The 21,260-nt window shown below is 39.2% G+C and overlaps 1 protein-coding gene across 7 annotated transcripts in view; it reads right to left on the bottom strand.

Annotated features, from left to right (window-relative positions):
* The window catches only part of FUT8 (fucosyltransferase 8), a 286,256-nt gene that overhangs the window by 146,363 nt on the left and 118,633 nt on the right, over positions 1-21,260 (bottom strand). For 6 of the 7 annotated variants that reach the window (XM_090033168.1, XM_090033167.1, XM_090033165.1 and 3 more), the window contains one exon: positions 1,734-2,160. In XM_090033168.1, coding sequence (XP_089889294.1) covers positions 1,734-1,936 — 203 coding nt within the window. In that variant the 5' untranslated portion in view covers positions 1,937-2,160. Of the gene's footprint in view, positions 1-1,733; positions 2,161-12,552; positions 12,573-21,260 lie in introns of those variants that run through there. The other variant, XM_090033166.1, reaches the window with a different exon arrangement.

The raw sequence follows: 21,260 nt of genomic DNA, 5'->3' as shown, positions 1-21,260 counted from the left end.
CACATTTGTGTACATGCATGTTTATTTTGCATTTTGACCTGCTTGTATCCTTTCTGCATTGCTGTCTTCTAGCGCCCTGGCCCCGGCCCCGGCCCCGGCCCCGGCCCCAACCTGAACTGCTGTTTCCATCCCTTTCCCCTCCTGATCACTTGCTCAGTTTCTGGAGAGTTTTGTTTGGCATTCCCATGGAACGCAATTTAAAGTTTTATTGGTAAGCTGGCCAGACAATGTGCTCTTTCCAGTTCTGGTCAGATGGATCCTATCTCTTGATAACAGTCCTTCCCAGAACATTTGCCCAGTGTCAAAGAATTCAAAACCTTCACATCAACACTACCAACTCAAAAACATTTATTTCCATGATACAACAGCCCCAGCCTGGGCTCTTACCTTCCTTTTTAGGGTACCACAGAGCATGAGAAGATAAATGCATACTCATCCCTGCCCAGCCCCTATGCAATAAGGCAAGCACTGTATTAAATAAATTGGCTTAAAAAATGGGATGATATCCATTTCACTAAAAGTTAGAGACAGGCCTGGAGCATAAAAAAGTTGAGACCACTATACTACACAAATATTTCAAAAGTTTCTTTCACTTACGATCAGAGTTCAGCTCCAAAACGGCTAACCAACTGGCTACTGTTACTGGCTTAAAACGCACAGTGTGCCTATCCACATGCTCCGGGGGAGGATGGGGGTGGGGGGTGTTAATTAGAGCGTTTTGGGAGCCGCTCCAATTAAAATGGTGCAGCATCTTGTGTATTCAGTATTCCACATTCCAAAACAGCAGTGCGGGTTCTTTAACTGAAGTTCATTCGACAAGCTTCAGTTAAAGCATCCCCACTACCATTTTGAACTATGGAACAGTGAATACATGAGACATTGCAGCATGCTGGAGTGGTCTAATTAGAATGCTCCAGCACACTCAATTAATCAAGTCTGCTCCAATGTGTTCTAATCAGAACGTGTCAGAGAACATGCAGAGACACCCACAGTAATTAGAGCGGCTTAAAACAGTTCTATTTAACATGATAGTCAAACATTAGCAGTTCTACTTTTATTGTTAGTAAAAGATGGACGTTACTGAAAAGTGTTCCTGAGTTGGATAGGACCCAAGGGTACAAATATAATTTAATTTTTCAAAAACTAAATCCATGTTGCATGCACTGGTCCACTCAACCATAAAGATGACCAAAGCAATGGATTCTCTGTATTGTATGTAGTAAATATAAATTATTTACAAATTTACAAAAATACAAATTAATTCTTTTACTTCTATGAAGTATGAACACCAAAAATACACAATATAGTGAAGAGACTTTAACGTCAATTCCAAGCAATCTGGATACTCAGAAAAATATTTAACACGATGCATATTTGTTTCAACATCCTACATTTGAAAATAACAAATATACAACATTGAAAATTATGTCCGTCTTTCTGAAGCATCAAAGTCTGCATTAAGATACCTGCATTTGTCATGATCACGTCATATTTTTCAAAAGGTTTATTCAAAATAAATCATGAAGTACAAGTACAAATTAATGGAAAAATGTTAATTTAAGTTCCAATATGAAAATATATAGTGTTTATAATAACTAGAAAAAAGTTTAGCAGAAGCTATATTTCATGTTAAGACAATGTGCACATGCAGTTAAAAATAAAACTTGTCAAATAACCTTCTGACACCTCATAAACACTTATAAAAAAAATAATTTATTCATATTAAAACCTACCTGAGAGATTCTGCCATCCTCCTTAAATCTTCATTTTGTTGCTTTAAACGTTCAAGCTTTGCAAGTATCTTAGATAGTTCACGGCTAGAATGATCTGGGTGCTCACTGTCTCGTACCAAGTGTCCGCCAATATAAAAGAGCAATGTCCCCCAGGCAAAAAGGATGAGCATAATCCAACGCCAGGAACCAGTCCATGGCCGCATTTTCAGATGTTCAATTCACTCCAAAACTGTTTTAGCTCACAAAATAACAAGCATTATAAGTCCATTGCCCATGCACAGATGGAAAACTTCTATTCCTCTGCTTTACCACATTATACTTCAGCCAAATTATTATCAGTGCTACTTCGACAGCAGTCTTAAAGGAGAGATCCTTATGAAGCTGTTCACAGAAAACTTGAGGATCATGCGCTTCTTGGTTTTATATTCTGTGGAAAAAATAAAAGAAGTGCAATTAATTCAACTTTAATATATTTGATAATCTATCAGTCAGATAATTTAAAATAAATGTATTGGTGCTGACATGCAGCAAAGTTGGCAAATAATATCAGTCTCCCCTCTTCAACTAAGGTAAAGAACGCTTATTAAGTTTATACAATAACTCAAATACATTTTTGAAGAATATATAAACTATAAAACAATTAGTCCTCCAATTCTAAAATAACTTGAACATCATGTGGTTATTAGTGCAATATAATTTCTTACATGACAAACAATTAATATTAAAATAGCCCAATATGAGAAAATGCATTATGTAGTAAATTTAATGTTTCTTTTATTACATAAAATGGAAACATATGCACAGCTATTGTTCATTTATGCCATTTTTCTTTTTCTATCCTTTTTTTCTTTTTATGAACTCTCTTAATACTGATTTTCATGATGGTATTTCTTTAGTATACAAGCAGCAGGTTGCCATTTTTATAATAAACTATGCTACTGCCATGTAGATTGACCTAGCAGCAGCTAACAGCAATTAAACAGGCTTGCAAATACTCCAAAGACTCTAAGTAGCATTTTATAGACTGACAATTCTGTACATGCATTTCTCCTTATTAAGTTAGCCTTCAATGACCTCAACTATAGCACTGCAAGACTAAAACAAAATCTTTTTTTTATTTTAACACAACAGACTTTCCATTATCAGACCTTTCAAAACTTGTTTTTAAAAAGAAATATTGAACTTTTAAATGAGAAAAAGAAAGGAATTACAATTAAGCACACAAGTAAACCCCACTGGGTTCCAGGAAAAAGGACTCAGGGTTCCTAGGAAGGAGTAGAAAGAAAAAGAAATGAGACGCAATTTAATTTATTAGTAGCCTGAAGTATGAAAAGGTACTAAATGTTAAACATTCAGCAGTGTTTAACACATACACATCACCAAAAAGAATAAAGTTTATTAAACCGGCTAATGAAAAATACTTTTTTCCTGCTTCAGTATTATTCACACCAATTTTCACAAAAACTTAGAGAAACAGCACTAGAAAGATGCAATTGAAAGAAAGTTGCATGTCTGAAATAAAAAAGACCACATTCCATAAAGTATCCTTTTCAACAAATCTCAATTCATTTTCTGCTTGGCAAAACATCATCCTCTGCTTCTAACAATTTCCTTCTTCTCAGCATATCCAGAGCTGAGAAGTAAAATAACTAATTCATAAAATAACCTGACTATCCAAAATTTCATTTAACTCCTTCCTTCCTCCTTGTCTGCAATTTAACATTTGTGCCTACTGTCAGTAATTAATATTTCCTATGGAGATCTGAACTTTTAATTTGCCCTCCACATCCCCTCAAGTGCATAAAAATTGCCTCCTGTTTCATCTGAAATACCATGTACAAAAAACCTCTGCAACATTCCTCAGTCTCACCTCTTTTGCACTTTCATTTCAGGCTATTCCTTCCATTCTGGTCTCCTTCTGTCATGCCAACTTCATTCTAAATTGACAGGAAACCTGTATCCATCATGCAATCACCTATACACTTATTCAGCTACCAAGAGTATACTAAAAGCATTGGTTTGCATTTGCAGCAAACTTAATGCAAATTAAAATTATTAACTGTCAGCAAAATGCAGAGAGCTTTCCCAATCTCTCTCTCAGAACCCTCAAAACCCTGATCTTAGCACATTGCATACAACCAGCAGATGGCAGAGCTAGACACACAAGGTTAATAGTAAGAACTGAATATGGCAAGGCAGGCAGATCAGTTTTCTTGGAACAACACAGAACAGAAAGATATAGAAAGGGATCAAGACTTCCCTTTTTCTTTGGAGTAAAGAAATACCTTGAATGGAACCCTGATCCCCCCCTGGATGATGCAGTACTTCTATTGGACCAAGAGATCTTAGAAATTATACCTTTTCTTTTAACAGGCTCTCTCAAACAGAGTCCATGAATGGGACAGAGGAGAGAGTGAGAAAGGAGTAAAAATCAGAATTGTATCATATAACCCAGAAGTGTCAAACATAAAGCATGAGGGCCAAACTTGGCCACCTGAGCAACACTATTTGGCCCACTGGACTACCAGCATGGCTAGATTGGAAGGGGTGGGGGAAAAGGAGCCACCTGGCACAAAAGCAAGGTCCCATGGGCTCAAGTGTATATGATAATCAACCTGAGGGTAAATCTGGATCTGGCCCAAAGTACAAGGCGAGTTTGACACCCCTGACAAAGCCCAATAATACAACCTTCGAACGTCCAATGATACAAAATTTTAGTGAAACAGGCATCACAGAAATGAGTTACATGATAGCCAAAGGGATGAAAAATTACAAGGAGCCAGAGCTATGTTCCATCAAGAAGTCAAATTTGTTGCTTTCTCAAGGAGAAGAGAAGGTGGTTTGAAGCACTGGAAATTGTAGATGGCTTTCAGATGGCTGTATCTTTTTATCATGGGCTCTGGTGGCCTATATGCAGTTTGTCTTTGATATAAATTCAGACTGATATGTTTTTATTTACAGGCTGGGATACTTTTGCCAAAATCTTAAAGCATAATCTGTTTTACTATTAAGTTACTCCCTTCAAATATTAAATCTTATGTTGTTGTTTGTGGTTCCTTAGGAATGCAGAGAAAAAATAGGCAAGAGGAGATAATCATGATGAGAAGTCCTGGTTTTCTCTATTTAAAAATCCCAAATTCTGATTAAAATCCTCCAAATCCACATTTTTCTGCTATTAAAAATGAAATGCCATATATGTATAGGTAATCCTCCAAATCCACATTTTTCTGCTATTAAAAATGAAATGCCATATATGTATAGGTATGTATCAGTTAAACACAGTGCTTTATTTATATATTTACAGTTCTAAGGCAATTTGGAAGCCTACCAGTGTCTCAATCATTATAATAAAATAAATTTGAAGTACCTATATAGTTTGGCATTGGATTTTGTTTCATTTTGTTTTTTTATCCTGGCCACTCACCAGGATGTGGGTCCAGCTGCAGCTATCCCCCCTGCTGCTTTCTGGTGCTAAGCAGCCCCAATATACCAGTGCCCTGACCCTGCCCATGGCATTGCCCCTCGTTCTCAAGCCAAAGCCTCCCTAGCCCTGCCAGTGCTCCTCACTCCAGACCTGCAGTCCACTGCCCGCCCCCCCAGCCTTGCCAGAGGGGGCCCCCAGCTACCCCTGCCCCACATGGACTCACAAGACTCCAGGTGGGGAAGGAGGCAGGGGAACAAGGAACCACGGCCCCTTCTCAGCCTCAGGATTCACTGGGGGAGTAGGGGAGAGGAGGAAGAGGAGAAGCATGCACCAGGGCTTGGGTGGTCAGGAGCCATGCCCCCTTTTCAACCCCCCAGTTGGCTGGGAAGAGGGAGACACCTGTACCAGGGCTTGGCTCTGCCCCTCAGAGCTGGAAGCAGGGCTGGAGTCTCCTTCTCAGCCTCTGGGGTGGCTGAATGGTGACGAGGTTCCCAGCTTTGGAGGGTGGAACCAAGGCCTGCTTTGGGCTTCTGCCCCCCATCTTTGGCCCACTCACAGGCTGAGAAGGGGACTCCAGCCCTGCTCCCAATTCTGAGGAGCGAAGCCAAGCCCCAGTACAGGCTTCTCCCTCCTCCTAACCAGCCCAGAGGCTGAAAAGAGAGTTTTGCTCCTGGCTCTGGGGTTCAAGCCAAGACCCAGTGCCAGGCTTTTCCCCACCCCCTGCCCTCAGCCAGCCTAAAGACTGAGAAGGGGCTGTGGCTCCCAGCTCCTGGCTCTGGGGAGCCAGGGCTAAGCCCATGCTGCAGGCTCCCTTCCCCAGGCAGCACCTGGCAGGGGACCTGGTTCCCTCCTCTCCCCACCCTCATACATATATATCTATCACTCCACTCAGCAGCACCCAGCTGTGGGGTCTGGTGCTTTCTTATCACCCCCTTCTCAGCTACCCAGAGTGACAGTGCTCCAGCTAGGGAGCAGAGGGGCAAGGCAAACCCTGGCTGTTGGAGCAAACAGCACAGCCTAGGGCTGCAAAGAATCCTGGTATGTTCAGGGACTGTGAGGTAACTTGAACCAGGAGGGGATCTGGGACAAAAGTTCCATAAATCATTTTGACCTATATCAGTTAAGTCTGATACTACATCGAACCAGGTTTATCTTAAACCAGTTCTGGCTATTTTGAAAATGGTTTATATGCTATGGACTTCTGTTCTGTTACAGCTTTAAACCAGTTTCTGATCACTTAAACTGGTTTGTGTGTAACTTCTGTCCCTAGCCTTTACCTTGCACATGTCAAGGGGGACAAGTGATTTTTTTTGTATGTTTCCTCTGTAGGATTTTTGTTACTCTCCTTACTAAATTTTGAAGGATCTTATTTGGATCTTAAAGCTATGGAGGCTGATTTTGCAAAAAATTATTCTCCAGAAGACCAAGAAGTAGGGAATCCAAGATCTTCTAAGTAAAGTTGTATGGACTGTTCCAGCAGAAAAGCAGAAAGGCTCAGTTCCCTAAAACCACCGAGTCTTTTTTGGAACGATGCTGCAAATCTCACAACAGTAAGGAATAGGGCCTTCCCCTTGGCAAAATAAAAATCCTGTGTGGCTATCATTCAGTGGCATGATAGCGTCACAGAACAAGAAATTTTGGAAATCCACAGATTTAATGAGTTAGTAACAAATAAGTATTTCAGATAATATATTAAAAACAAAATGAAAAGATCACCCCTTTGGGATGTATGATTAGAGACTGACTACTACATAATCACTGCTAACTATAATAAGGATTAGTATTTATGCTATTTTCAATGAGCGAGTTTTAAAAACTTATACAAAAATCAGGCTGGAAGCGTCCTTGAAAGGTCATGTAGTCCAACCCACTGCTGAAGGCAAACTAACCCCCATATAAACCACCTCATCCAAGTGTTTGTCTAGCCTCCCCTTAAAACCTCCAAAGACATTTCCATAACCTCTCTAGGTTACCCGTTTCAATATTATTTAGTTTTTTATTGATTCTGAATTGCAACACAAAAATCAGGAGTGTGTGTGTGTGTAATTATATATATGACGGGGGGGGGGTAGGTATGCATGCATCAATCCATCTATATCTATCAATAATAATAATAATAAAGGAAAACAAGGAAGGAAGGAAGTGGGAGGGATAGAAAAGAAAAAAGGATAACCATGGAAGGGCTAATAATCCACTAAAATTTAATTGCCAAAATAGCCTAAAAAAAAATCTTTCCAGATTGAACTAAAACTTTTCAAAGCAGCTACAACTGCAAAACACAATCCTTTCTATGGATGCTAGTAAAGCCATTTCATTATACCAGGTTTTCAATTTTTGGAGCTGTCCTACTTTTCCAAAGCAGTAATGCAAACCTGCTTGTCACTAACAAGGCCTGCTGCAGGAATTCAATCTGAAAAGAATTCAATTTGAGCTCCTTAGACATAGACCAAAGAATATGCATATTTGCCAATGGTATCAGTGCTATGTTGAAAACCATATTAACTCGAGCTATAATTTCTTTCCAAAAAGAACTGATAATAGGACACGACCAAAACATGTGACCAAGCAATGCCTGCAATGCAATGCATCTCCCACATGTACCTACCAGCAGTATATTAATAATGCAAAGGCAGGCACTGATCTCTCAGGCTGTAACAGGAACAATAGTGCATAATCTACATACAGCAGGATCTTGTGTTCTCTTTTTCCTACATTACAGTAACGTCTTTAATAATCACTCTTAGTCCTTAAAGCTATAGTCAATGGTTCCAATGCTCAATCAAGTAGCAAGAGGGATAACTGGCAATCTTGTTGAGCTCCTCCTTTCTAAAGAAACTGGATCATATAAGTTTATTGGTCATGACCCTTGCAGTGGGATTTGTATATAACAAATGCACTTGTCTTATGAATTCTTTACTAAATCCCACCTTTTGCAATCAGACAAAATGTGCCACTAAGAAAAGCAACAAAATCCTTACCTGCTTTAATATTTAACACCCACATATGCTTAGAAAATTCTTCCTAATAGCCAAAAAAATCGCAACTGCTGCAATTTGAAACCATGTCCTGTCCCCTGTGGCCACAGAAAATAGTCTGTCACATCATTCTCTTTACATCCACCCTTCAGGTATCTGAAGACTGTCAAACCCTCCCTCAATCTTATCTTCTCTAGACTAAAAAAGTCCAGTTCTTTCAGCCTTTCCTCAAAAATCATGCTTTCCAGACCTCCACTCATTTTGTTGCTATCCATTGGACTCTAATTTGTCCACATCTTTCCTTAATGTTGTGCCTAAACCTAGTCACAGTATTCCAGGTAAATTCTCACCACTACTGAGCAAGGTGGAAGAATTACACCCATTGGGTATCAAAGATCTGGTCTGCAGAGCCATATCATCTGGCCCCTGATGCTAACATGGGCCTCATGCAATGCCTGCACCAGGACCCACATCATACATGGTACCCATGCAGTGTCAGCCACCCCCCACTTCCCCACACAAACACGCATGCTAGATCCAACATCTGTGGCACCCACTACAAACTTGTGCTGCATACTCAGCACTGAGCAGGAGCTGGATCCAGGAGCTGGGGGGAGGGTGCAATCTTGCCTGCAGAGTCATCCCTGTGCTATTCATCTGGCCTGTGGACTGGTCCCATGCTATTCATCTAGCCCACAGGACCAAGTGAGTTTGACACCGTCCTAGCTCCTTTTCTGCACTACTGCAGTCTAGCCAGGCATTCCGCAGTCTGTATTTGTGCATAAAATTGTTCTCTCCTAAGTGCAGGACTCTGCATTTGTCCTTAGTGGATTTCATTCTATTAATTCCAGACCATTTCTTCAGTTTATCAGGGTCATTCTGAACTGTAATACTATCCTCCAGTGTGTGCAACTACCCTGTTTGAAGTCATCTACAAATTTGCTAAGTGTGCACTCAATATTAATAACTATACTAAATAGTACCAGACCCAGGAGAGCACCCTGGGGGTGACAACTTGATACTTTCTCCCAACTAGACATCAAGCCATCAAGGATTACTCTGAGCAGTGATCCAACCAGTTATGCAATTTCACCTACTATGCTTCCTTAGCTTACCAATGAGAACATTATGAAAAATAATGTCAAAAGCCTTGCTCAAGTCAAACTCTATCACATTTATTGCTCTCCCCCTACCCAGAAAACCCAGAAACTTGTCATAGAGAGAAATCAGGTTGGCCAAGCATGACTTGCTCTTGGTGAATCCGTGTTGGCTACTCCTAATCACCTTGTTTTCCCCTAGGTACTCTGAAATACATTCCTTATATTACAGTATCTTTCCAGGTAATCAAGAGGAGACCAACTGGTCTATAATTACCTTGATTCTACATCTTCCCTTTTCTAAAGAGGGGCAATCTATTTACCCTTTGCCAGTGCTTTGTAGCCTCAAATGACCTTCACATGTTCTCAAAGACAGTAGCCACTGGCTCTACAATTACTGTAGCTAATTCCTTAATTGAACCGTGTCCAGTCCACTGTACTTAAAAACATTTAGCATCTCTAAATAATTTCTAGCCTATTCTTCCCCTGTGCTAATGATCTCCTTTTCTATTCTTGCTGCCAACTTAGCTATTCATCTGATAGCTGATCTTATTTGTGAAGACTAAAGTAAAAAAAAAAGCTACAGAAAAAGCACATCTCTATCCTCCCTGTAATTTTCCTTAAGGTATTTGAAGACTGTCATCAAATCCCAACTTGGTCTTCTTTTCTTTTAAGAAGGGGTCTTCTTTAAGTTAACCCCTAGGTCTTTCAGCCTTTCCTTAAAATTATATTTCCAATGCACCTAATGATTTTTGATGGACTCTATCCAAACTCCACATCCATCTTGAAACATGGGGCCCAAAAATGGACACAATACTCCAGGAGAGGCTTCACCAATGATGAATGCGGAGAAAGAACTGCTTCCATGGATTTACAAGCAACACTCCTGCTAACACAACCCAGGAGGCTATTGGTATTTTTTGGAACAAGAGCACACTGTTGGCTCATATTCGGTTTATGATCTACTGTAACCCTCGGAACCTTCTCTTCAGTACTGCACCCTGGCCAGTCATCCCCCAGTCTATGTTTGTGCATGCAATTATTTCATCCTTACTGAAGTTCAGAACTTTGCACCTGTCCTTACTGAATCTCATCTCATTGATGGTGCACCATTTCTCCAGTGTATTCAGGTCATTCTGGATCCTAGCTCTGCATTCCAGAGTGTCTGCAACTCCACCCAACTTGGTGGCATCCACAAATATGCTAAGCAGACACTCAATCTCATAATCCAAATATTTACCTCATTACTTCTTTCTGTGTTGGGACTCTTAAAGACACAATTTAAGCTTGTATAGATTTGGCATTTTGAATTTTGAAGGAGATAGTTCGGGGGCTTCAGTTTTAAAAAACTGTCTCCATTTGTCCATGCGCTGATATCAGGTATATGCGTGTCCCTGAAGTTTCATATTGCATTTTGCCTTAGAGCAATAATAATGCACTCCTTGTTTCTGATAACAAAAGGCTTTAAAAACAATTTCTCCTGGGATCTTGTCCATAGTCTTTTTTTTTTTTTCTTTATGATCCTAAGGCAGTTCGCATAGTAAACTGAATAGTTTTCACTGTCTAGTGAAAAGAGCCTCAGGGGAGCAGTTTTTACCCAAATTGACTTGAACTGCAATTTGCAATTGAATTGTACTGCAATCCTACATGCAGATATGCAACGTTATGAATCAGTACGTATATTGTTTTTTGAGATCGTGTACTGCTATGTAGAATGGGAAATGGAACAAAGTTAATACCCATATGCAAACTTCAAATGCCTGAAATGAGGTCAAATTTAAACCCAAGTGAGGGAATATAAGGAAGACAAAGGCACACATTAAGATACAGCTAGCAAGGGACATAAACAGCAACAAAAAAAACAATTCTAAAAGTACTTTAGAAGTAACACGATACCCAAGGAAAGTTTAGGTCCGCTACTGAACGAGGAAGACAATCTAGAAATAGAAGATAGGGAGAACCCAAGATATTCAAGGCGTAGAAGGCTGATCATATTCCTTCTATGATAAGGTGACAGGCTCTGAGATGGGGGAGAGGAATGGTTGTGCTATATCTTGACTTTTACCATGCTTTTGACACAGTCTCTCATGATATTCTCATTAATAAGGAAATACAGATTAGAAGAAAGTACTGTAAGACTGATATACAACTGGGTGGATTGTCAAACTCAACAAGTAGTCATCAATGGTTCAACATCTAATTGGGAAGAGGAAGAAAGTGGGTTTCCTCAGAGGTCTGTCCTGGGTCCAGTACTACTTAATATCTTCATTAATTCTGGATGATGGGGTTGAGTACACACTTCACCAGACTTTATGTCACCCACAGGTTGGCTGAGCTACAGACACTCCAGAGAGTTCGGCTAAGATCCAGAGAGAAATAGTTGGGAACAGCTGCTTTCAGAATGCTTTGAGAATATTTTTTTCCCCACTATAGTTGCTGAGCATTTCCAGAAGATGTTGCTGTAATACTGTCTCTTTGGTCTTATTGTGTTCTAGCATCACAGCATGCCTGAGAGAACTTCCTTTTTCAATGTTGTAACTACCCACATCAACCAGAATATTAAATCACATTTTTTTTAAATTGTATTTTACTTTTTGCAGTAAGCATATTATTAAATATGAGGCGCCAGTTACACACACATTTTCCTTAGTAGGTTTCACACATTGCTTTAAATGACCTCTAGCAACAGGTAAGGATATTTGGAGTTTCTTCAGAAGCAGAAAATTTAAAAAGAGGAGCGGGGCATCTGTTACTCTCTAATAGCTGTGCATAGACAGGGTGGATAAAAAAATTTTTAAAAAAGTTTTTAAAAAATCAGATTTTTAAAATTTAAATCAGATTTTTTTATTTGAATGGGACTTTTTTAATTTTATATTTAAATTCTAATTTAAGTTTTCCTTTTTAAAAATAATCCAGTTTAAAATGAAAGTTAAATTTAATACAGCACAGGCCAAGATTTAAATTTAATATAATCTATTAAAATAGAATATGGAGTCAATGACTCTCTACTAAAAACTGTGGGTAAGAAGGAAATTGAACAGTGTACAAAGTGCATCAAAGGAAAAAGTATTCATTTGAGCCTTGATGGATGGAGCAAGGTACACAATGATCCAGTAATACATGCTTGTGTGACAACAGAAAACAGAACTGTTTCTCTCACAAAACAAATGACATCAGGAAATGCTCGTACTGCAGAATATTTAAAAGTAGCAGTAAAAACTATAACAAACTTTAAGCAAAAATTCAAGTGTCATGTCTTGTCACAGATAATGCTGCAAAATGTAGCAAAGATTAAAAGAAACATAGAAGATAATGAAGCAAACCTGAAACTTATAACACATGGGTGAAGTGCTCATGTGATGAATCTTTAGCCAGAGTTAAGTAAACCAATAATAAAGGAAAATGTTGATGAAATTGCAAAATACTTTCATAAAGACCAGTTTGCTTCAGCTTCACTGAAGAGAGCTGGGGGATCCAAGCTAATTCTCCCTCAAGGCATATAAGGGAATTCAGTGGTTGACTGACCTATCCTGATGACCACCTGTGAAGAAAATTATGACAAAATTGATGGAAATATCCCAGCTAGAATAGTCAATATTAGACTAACAAGGAATGTAGACAATATGCTGAATACACTAAAACCTATTTCTATAGCCTTGGACAAACTACAGAAAATATTGCAGATGCTGCTGAAATTTTGAAAGAACTTCAAGAAACATTAAAGAAAGAAATACCCAACAGCAAAGTTAAACTGCAGGCAGTAAAGCAGCGATGGATCAATCACTTCCTGCACCTCATTTTCTTGCCAATATTCTTAACACAAAGTACCAGGGTAGATGCCTAACTGCCAAAGAAGAAAATGCTGCTATGACATTGGCATCTATAAATCTCCCATCAATCATGTCAACCGTAAGAAAAGTTCAGGGCTAGAAGTGAACTATTCAAACAGTGCATGTTTGTTGAGGATGTTTTAAACAAAGTCACACCACTAAACTGGTGGAAGTCACTAGCAAAGCACCTGGAACCAGAACTTGTTAAAGTACTAACCCCACTTTTACCAGCAGTAGCTTCTTATTCAGGTGCAGGAAGAATATTTGCTTCACTTGGACTGGTTCTCTGCTAAGAAATCTACTGGGAATCAAAAAAGCTGGAAAGTTTGTTTTTCTCTTCCAGTCTATGAATAAAAAGGGGGAAGAAAATGGGATTTATGACTTCTAGAAACTTGAAAGGGGGCAGAAATTTGCAAAACACCCTACATAAAAAATGACTGCCTCATTTTAAAGGGAATTCAACAAGTAGGAACTTAAAACTCAAGTGATTTTCACCTACTCATTTTAGAAATTTTTCTCCAGGGTGACCTGAAATAATGGGGTTAATTCACTAACCACAGTTCATACTTGTAATATAATCACAGTGTTATCTCACACTAATATCAGTGTTTATCTTGCTGGGATCCTATGACCCCAGCTGACTTCCTGCCCTTTGGGCAGGGGGCTGGACTCGATCTCCCGAGGTCCCTTCCAGCCCTAATGTCTATGAAATCTATGAAAGTTATTTGGAAATGGACACTATGTTTAAATAATAGTTTCTGTATCTAAGATATTAAACTTCTGTTTAATAAATCTGAAGTGATGGTATATGTTTAAATTCAAGTTGCCATCTTAATGCAGCTCGATACAAACATAAGCAAAAGTTAGTCATCTAGTAAACTAGAAATATATATTTCACTATTTTATAGCATACTAGGAAAGTAGGATTTCTAACAGTTTAACTATGTTAAACTATATACTTTACAGATTACACACACACACAGAGTATATCTATCTACAGATATACATCTCTAGTATATGTGTGTATATATAGATTCATTATGGGTGTACCGATAGAGATTTTGGGGGCCAATACTGATAGCTGATTTTTAAGAAGGCATATTGGCCAATACCAATCTGATTTTCAATAGCAGCCCGGCAGCTTGGAGACCTGCATCCACCTGGTAAGCCTATTGTGGTGGAAGGGGAGGAAGGAGAGAAGCAGCATGGGGGGGCAGACCAAGACCCCTGCAGCAAGGGAGGAGTGGGGCTAGTGCTGCCAAGCAGCGGGGGGCGGGGTTTGGGACCAAGCCATGACTCACCCAGGGGATGCGGAAAGGGGGAGGGCGGGCACCGCTGCATGCCACTCATCTGGTGGGTCCTGCTGCTGATCCCGCCACTCATCCAGGAGGAGTGCGGCATGTGTCCCCAAGATCTGCACAGGGCAGGGCAGGGCGGGGCAGGGCGGGGCGGGCTAGGCCCGGGGCTGTGCATGATTCTTTCCAGCCTGCTGTGTGTGATTCTTTATAGATCCAGGGGCATACACCCATGCTCTCCCAGATATGCAGCAGGAGCAGCAGCAAGAGCCACCGGACAAGCAGCAAGAGCCACTGCTCCCTGCATCCCTTGAACGGCTCCGTCCTGTGCCCGCAACCTTGCCCTGGCTAGCCAGCACTTGCCCCAGCCCTTCCACCACAACAGACTTACCAGCTGTATGCAGCTCTCCCCACTGCCTACATGCTAAGCTGCAGCTGGTACACATGCACAGGCCATTTATTAGCCAAATTACTGACCATTTCAGGCCAATTTCTGATACAGAATTTTCTTTATATCAGTGCCGATCCAATATCAGACCAATGTATTGGTGCACCTCTAAGATCTATATATAGATACAGAGATAGATACATACACACGCTATATACCAGATAGATAGATATATAAAATATACCCAATACATATATACACACACACACTTTTTTTTTTATTTATATTTATATATATAAAAAAAGAGAGAGAGAGTGTTCATAGGAAACATACCAAATCTACTGTAAAAACTGTAGTTGAATTGAACTGTAGTTTTCAATTGTTATATCAACCAATAAAAATACAACTTTCTTTAAAAAATAAACCAAAAAACACCACAGGAAATTTGATTTAAAAAAATCAATTATTTAAATCAAGCTGTTGGCTAGCTGATTGGAGAAGGTCTGGAAGTTATACAAATTTAGCAAAACTGCTCCACAGTTAACTGTGAATGAAGCAGTATGAAAGTTGTGTGTATTCGGTCACATTTGTATGGCTCTCAGGTTGTTCACATGTAAGGCCTAGTAGATGTTCATTTAAAGGTGCAACGGGATCTAATCCCCAAACCCAACATCACATCTCCTGCCATGCCATGGCCTTTGAAAGGATCTCATGTATTTCCAAGGCTGGGGGCACTGATCAGCAGACTAGCACACCTGAGGATGGAAGTGCTGATCAGCCCTGGGAGTGTACTGGCCACAGATTCAATTTAAGGTACGATGGAAACCACCACAAAATATTTTGTGCAATAATTATGTGGCTTCTTCCTTATATTATCATACCAGTAACTGCACAAATATGTGGCAAGGTTACTACTTAAAATTTGATTAACTGGCTAATAACATCTTAAGTTACTACATCTACCAGAGGCCTAACTGTTGGAACATAACAGTTCATAGCAAGAGTCCACTCTTTCCTCTTCTGAAACTATTCCAAATGTAAGTGTCCATGCCCTCAAATACCGTAAACATTAGCAGCTTGATTTCAGTTACAATTTACAGCCTGATTCTGCGCTGCCTTGTACCTTTTACAGTCATTTACAACTGTGAACAACAGATGCAAAGCAGTGTCCCATTCTTATTTGAAAACACTACCATTCTTTATCACACAAACTGAACTCTGGCACAGACAAATAATACAAGCAACTGGAAAATCTGCCTATAAACTTTTAAATTGTTATGGTAATGCTTCCAACCTGGAGAAGGCTGTTATTTTATAAATTAAGCTTTATTTGAGTCTCTCTCTATATTTTGCTATATTAAAATGCTTTAGTCATGTGCCCTACCAATCTCAAAAATCAAATTACAATAAGTCCTTAGAGATCCAAGAGAAAAATTCATTAAAACAGGGTGCTAGCTATAATAGTCAATTTACTACATCATGATAATGGGGGGGTGAGAGAAGAAAAGATCAGTTCCTGCTGTTAAGACTGCTAAGAGAAGGGTGCTATTATAAATGGAATTTTTTATAATGAGGTTGTACTGTGCTTAATATACTGTATTTTTAGTGGTCTGTCACATTGCAACAAATGATGTTGAGCAATGATCTTGGAATAGGATTGCTTATAACATTATACAAGTTAAGAGAAAAAAAAAAGGTGGCCTGCCACTGACAGAATTTGTACATATACAGAATATAATTAGGAAAATCTAGAATTTAGCCAAGCACTAAAATGAGCACCCTACTTTTTGCAAAACATGCCAAAGATTTTTTTCCATTTTTTATCTCAACACAAAAGACAGAACTTGAGCAGAGTACCCTTGCATGATTTTTATTTATTACTGACAAAAATGTGTGTTCCTCCTGAAAACCAACATAACACTTCCTTTCCTGACTATCCCCTAAGTACAGTAAACTGTCTGTGGCAACAGTCCTTTCAAACTTGTTGTGCTGCTTTGGACAGGTTGCTTCCCAAAACAAAAGTGGTATGCTGCTTCCGTGAAACACTTTTGATAGCCTAATTAGTGCTTGAGATTTGCAGGACCAATTAGTCTGCTCCCAAGCTAAGCAGTCTATCCACAGTGCCACAGAGAGGCAGCTACATTGCCTTCAGTGTAAGAAGATAGCCAGAACAGATATGAATGCTTATATGCACAATTGCCAGGGATAACTGGATATGGCCATAGATTAGTAATGTAACAGAGGTGGAAGAGCTGAACACCAGCCCTAAGCACTGACAAAGGGGGTGCCTGAATGGAGGCCCTTCAGGGAGTCTATGCTGCAGCTGCCGCTTCTCTTGCCAAATTCCCCACTGCCCACTGCTGGTAGGAATGGAGGCTGCAGTAGCAGGCTCAAGAGTGTCCACCAGACTTGTGATACCCTGACCCAGGATGAAAACTTTATTAGTTATGCCTCTGCCATAGATAATTATTTCTGTCATTACTTTCTCATACTCCTTAAACAGACATAAATCTTGCTCTTTCTTGAGGTTTATAAAGGTCATATACTTTTCAAAATCCAAAAAACTTCTTGGGGTAAGATCTCAGCCCTACTAAAGTCACTGGAAATTCAGAAATTGATTCTCCTGGCATCAGGATTTTATCACTATTTTTATAAATAACTTATAATTCTTATTCAGTTTAAAATCCAGTTACGGGTTATTTCTTCACATCGTAAACCTTGATATTATTAGATCTTCAACTCAACCTCTTGGACATTGTTTTTTCCCCTATATACCCTCCCAACTTGCCACCATTTTTCTGAATATATTATTTCTAATAGGGCTTCAGCAGTGGCATATAAATAGGGACTACAGTCCCTGCTCTCCTTAAGAAAATGTGTCTACAAAATAAACTAAAAAATTGCATTAATCTTTACTGCTGTCAAATCCCAGTGGAAGCTAATATTCAGTTTCCTGTCTATTACTGAACTGGCCCTTTTTTGGCACTACTGTTTTCCAAGTACTACTCTCTCCCCTAGCCTACTGAATGCAGTTTAAATTATTTTCCTCTGCATATATTCTAAAAATAGTATTGTGAAGCTCCGTGGCTCCATTATTTTACATTCTAATAGCTAACATTTTCACAGGTTGAATATCATGTTACTATTTTCTACCCTTATTTCTAACCTGTATAGTTCCCTTTGTTATTCTTCTGCCTATACTGGTGTTTGCAGCAGATCCCAAATTAAGTTCATTGTAAATTTAATTAAAGTGAGGTTCTAAGATTAAATATTTCTCTAAAATAGTGTTGGGCTATTAACTCTTCTGATTGGCAGGACCAACAGTTTGCCCCCAAGCTAATACGCCCTTAGTGCCACATAGACACATTTAAAAGTGCCTCCAGTGTAAGAAACGGTCATCCCAGAAGCAATGTGGTATGTCTGTGGGTGCCACTGTTAGAGATAGTTATGGTTCTTTCCATGTGAAATTAAACTAAGCATATAAATAAAAAGCAGTAGCATAACTAAGAGGAGAAGGGTGAGCAGGACATTAACTCTAGACTTTGACTTGGAGGAGGCACAAATATAGCAGCTGTCACTGCTTTAAATGGTGGCAATGACCCAGCCAATGTCATTATCCCACATGCTGTTGCCACCTAGGACACAGAACTGCCCAACAATACCCCTAAAGAAAGCAAACATACTGTAGAAAAACAGGAACAGCAGTAATGGAACAAACCATTACTTTATTTAGTCCAGTATTCTGGCTCTTACAGTGGGAAGTGCCAGCTCCTTCAGAGGAAATATTCCTGAAATAAGCATTTATGGGATAACCTGCCCCCAGGTGAAATTTCCCTCTAACCCTCAATAATTATGATTGACACATGCCTCAGAGTATGGTGGTTTATATTCCTCCCGAGGCTCATAGGAAGTCAACAGGAATCAGATCTTAAATGTTTAAGCCATTTAAAAATGGAACTCTGGGGAATTTTTTCTAAAGTGCCTAAGAACTCATTACTAGCTGTCTAAATCACTTCTATTTTATTTTTGTTACAACCATTTCAGGTGCTCATCAAGTTTTGAAAAATTGATTTAATCTCATTCCTCATTTTGAACCTAATACAACCAAGCACTTAGCCCTACACTACACTTTAATCACTTGAGTTAAAATAATACTGAATTCAATACAAAGTAATACATGCTTAAAGCAGAAACTTAAGAACAAAATAACCTTTCACACTTTACTAGATCTAAAACTCCTATACAACACAATAAATTTAAACATCAGCCAATCCCATGCCTAATTTATAAAAATACCTTTCAGCAAATGGTATTAATAAAATAGTAATTTGTAGAAGGCATGATTTCAAAGAGCTGACAGAAATGAAACTGCAGTCTGGTCTACATAGGTGACAACTCGCTAACATAAATAAGAAACCTCTCATAGACTTCAACAGGTCCAAGTTTTCAACCTACATATTCACAGTACACGCAACACCAAGTTATCCTAATGCAAGTGCTTATTAAACCAAATGAAAAAATCGTTGTTTCTACAGGCATAAAATCCATTCAATCCAAAACTGTTGTGACATTATAGGAATAAGAAGCAGCACTAGCAATTTGTTTTAATAGAAAAAGCTTTCACATTTTTATGTATAATTAGTGAGCTACAAAAAGGCTATAATGACTATTACTATTCATTTCATACAATTCTATGAATAAAGAAAATATAAACTATTATACATGTTATCTACAAAATAGCCAAAAAGGTTTAGATACAATCTACAAATTAGGTTTATTTTTAGGTGGCTAGGATAAGCAGGTAAACTGCTTTACAGTATTCTCTTCACTTCTCAGTACACTTCTGTGAGGTTTACTTTTTTTTAAAGGCTTACAAACAAAAGCTATAATCCACACTTAATATTTTTTTTTTTTGGTTAATGATTACTTGTTCCCAGATTCTTAGACATGAAAAAGATTTTTTTTTTTCATTTACACCAATGAAAATCTGGAGCAACTCCACCACAGTCTAACAGAATTGATCTGACTTTTTTCTAATATAGCATGAAGACTTGGCTCTAAGTGATTTACATTTTAATTTATTTTTATGTGCACAATCACAAAATGCTTCTCAGACTCAGCACATATTATCAATAAATGAAAAATAAAATAAAAATTGAGAATGTACTTTAAGTAAAATTTTGATATAAAAGCCATTAAAAGCAACTATTCATTAAAGGCACACTCTGTTCAATCAAACCTCTTTATAAAAGGCCTGATTGATTGTTTGACTACTCGGTACAAATTTCTGATGAACAATACTCCGAACGTCAAGTCTTAGAACTTTTTGATCAAACCACGTATGTCTCTTCTGACATGGTGAAAGGGATACTTTAACAGGCTGACCTGGACATGCTCAGCAAATGGACAGATGAGAACCTCATGGTGTTTAACACCGAAAAATGCAAGGTTCTCCACCTAGGGAGGAAAAACCTGCAGCATCCTTATAGGCTTGGCAGTGCCACGTTGGATAGCACTACAGAAGAAAGAGACCTGGGGGGTCATCATTGACCACAAGATGAACATGAGCCTCCAATGCGATGCTGCAGCTAATAAAGCAACCAAAACACCGACTTGCATCCATAGATGCTTCTCGAGCAAATCCTGGGACGTCATTCTCCCCTTGTACTCGGCCTTGGTGAGGCTGCAGCTGGAGTACTGCGTCCAGTTTTGGGCTTAACAATTCAAAAAGGATGCGGAGAAGCTTGAGAGAGTCCAGAGGAGAGCCACGCGCATGATCAGAGGTCAGGAAAACAGATCTTACGATGACAGGCTGAGAGCCATGGGACTCTTTAGCCTGGAAAAGCGCAGGCTCAGGGGTGATCTGATGGCCACGTATAAGTTTATCAGGGGTGACCACCAGGATCTGGGGGAACGTTTGTTCACCAGAGCACCCCAAGGGATGACTAAGTCGAACGGTCACAAACTCCTGCAAGACCGTTTCAGGCTGGACATAAGGAAGAATTTCTTTACTGTCCGAGCCCCCAAGGTCTGGAACAGTCTGCCAGCGGAGGTGGTTCAAGCACCTACATTGAACACCTTCAAGAGTAAACTGGATGCTTATCTTGCTGGGATCCTATGACCCCAGCTGACTTCCTGCCCTTTGGGCAGGGGGCTGGACTCGATGATCTCCCAAGGTCCTTTCCAGCCCTGATGTCTATGAAATATGAAATTTTGTATTTTATAAAAATTACCACTATTTTAAGATCTTCTAAAAATCAGAGGGAGACAAACATTACTTCTGCAATCTTTGCAGAGAGTAGCTTTCCAGGTGCACATATTAGGGATGATCCCACACAAAGGGCTTGGTAATGAAAAGAAGGATATATGAAAGTAATTAAGAGACAAAAGGAAGGATCAGAGACCTTTTATTTTTTTTACAAGATACAGAGTACTGACATATTTTTATGCTAAAGGAAATTAGCTAAAGTTGTCCAACTGGCAGTCCTGTAGACCACTTGAACAGCTGCCATTGATTG

Source organism: Crocodylus siamensis, chromosome 2 (assembly GCF_052110815.1).
Source record: "Crocodylus siamensis isolate JL-2025a chromosome 2, ASM5211081v1, whole genome shotgun sequence".
NCBI lineage: Eukaryota > Metazoa > Chordata > Crocodylia > Crocodylidae > Crocodylus > Crocodylus siamensis.
This window is presented reverse-complemented; position numbering and strand designations above follow the sequence as displayed.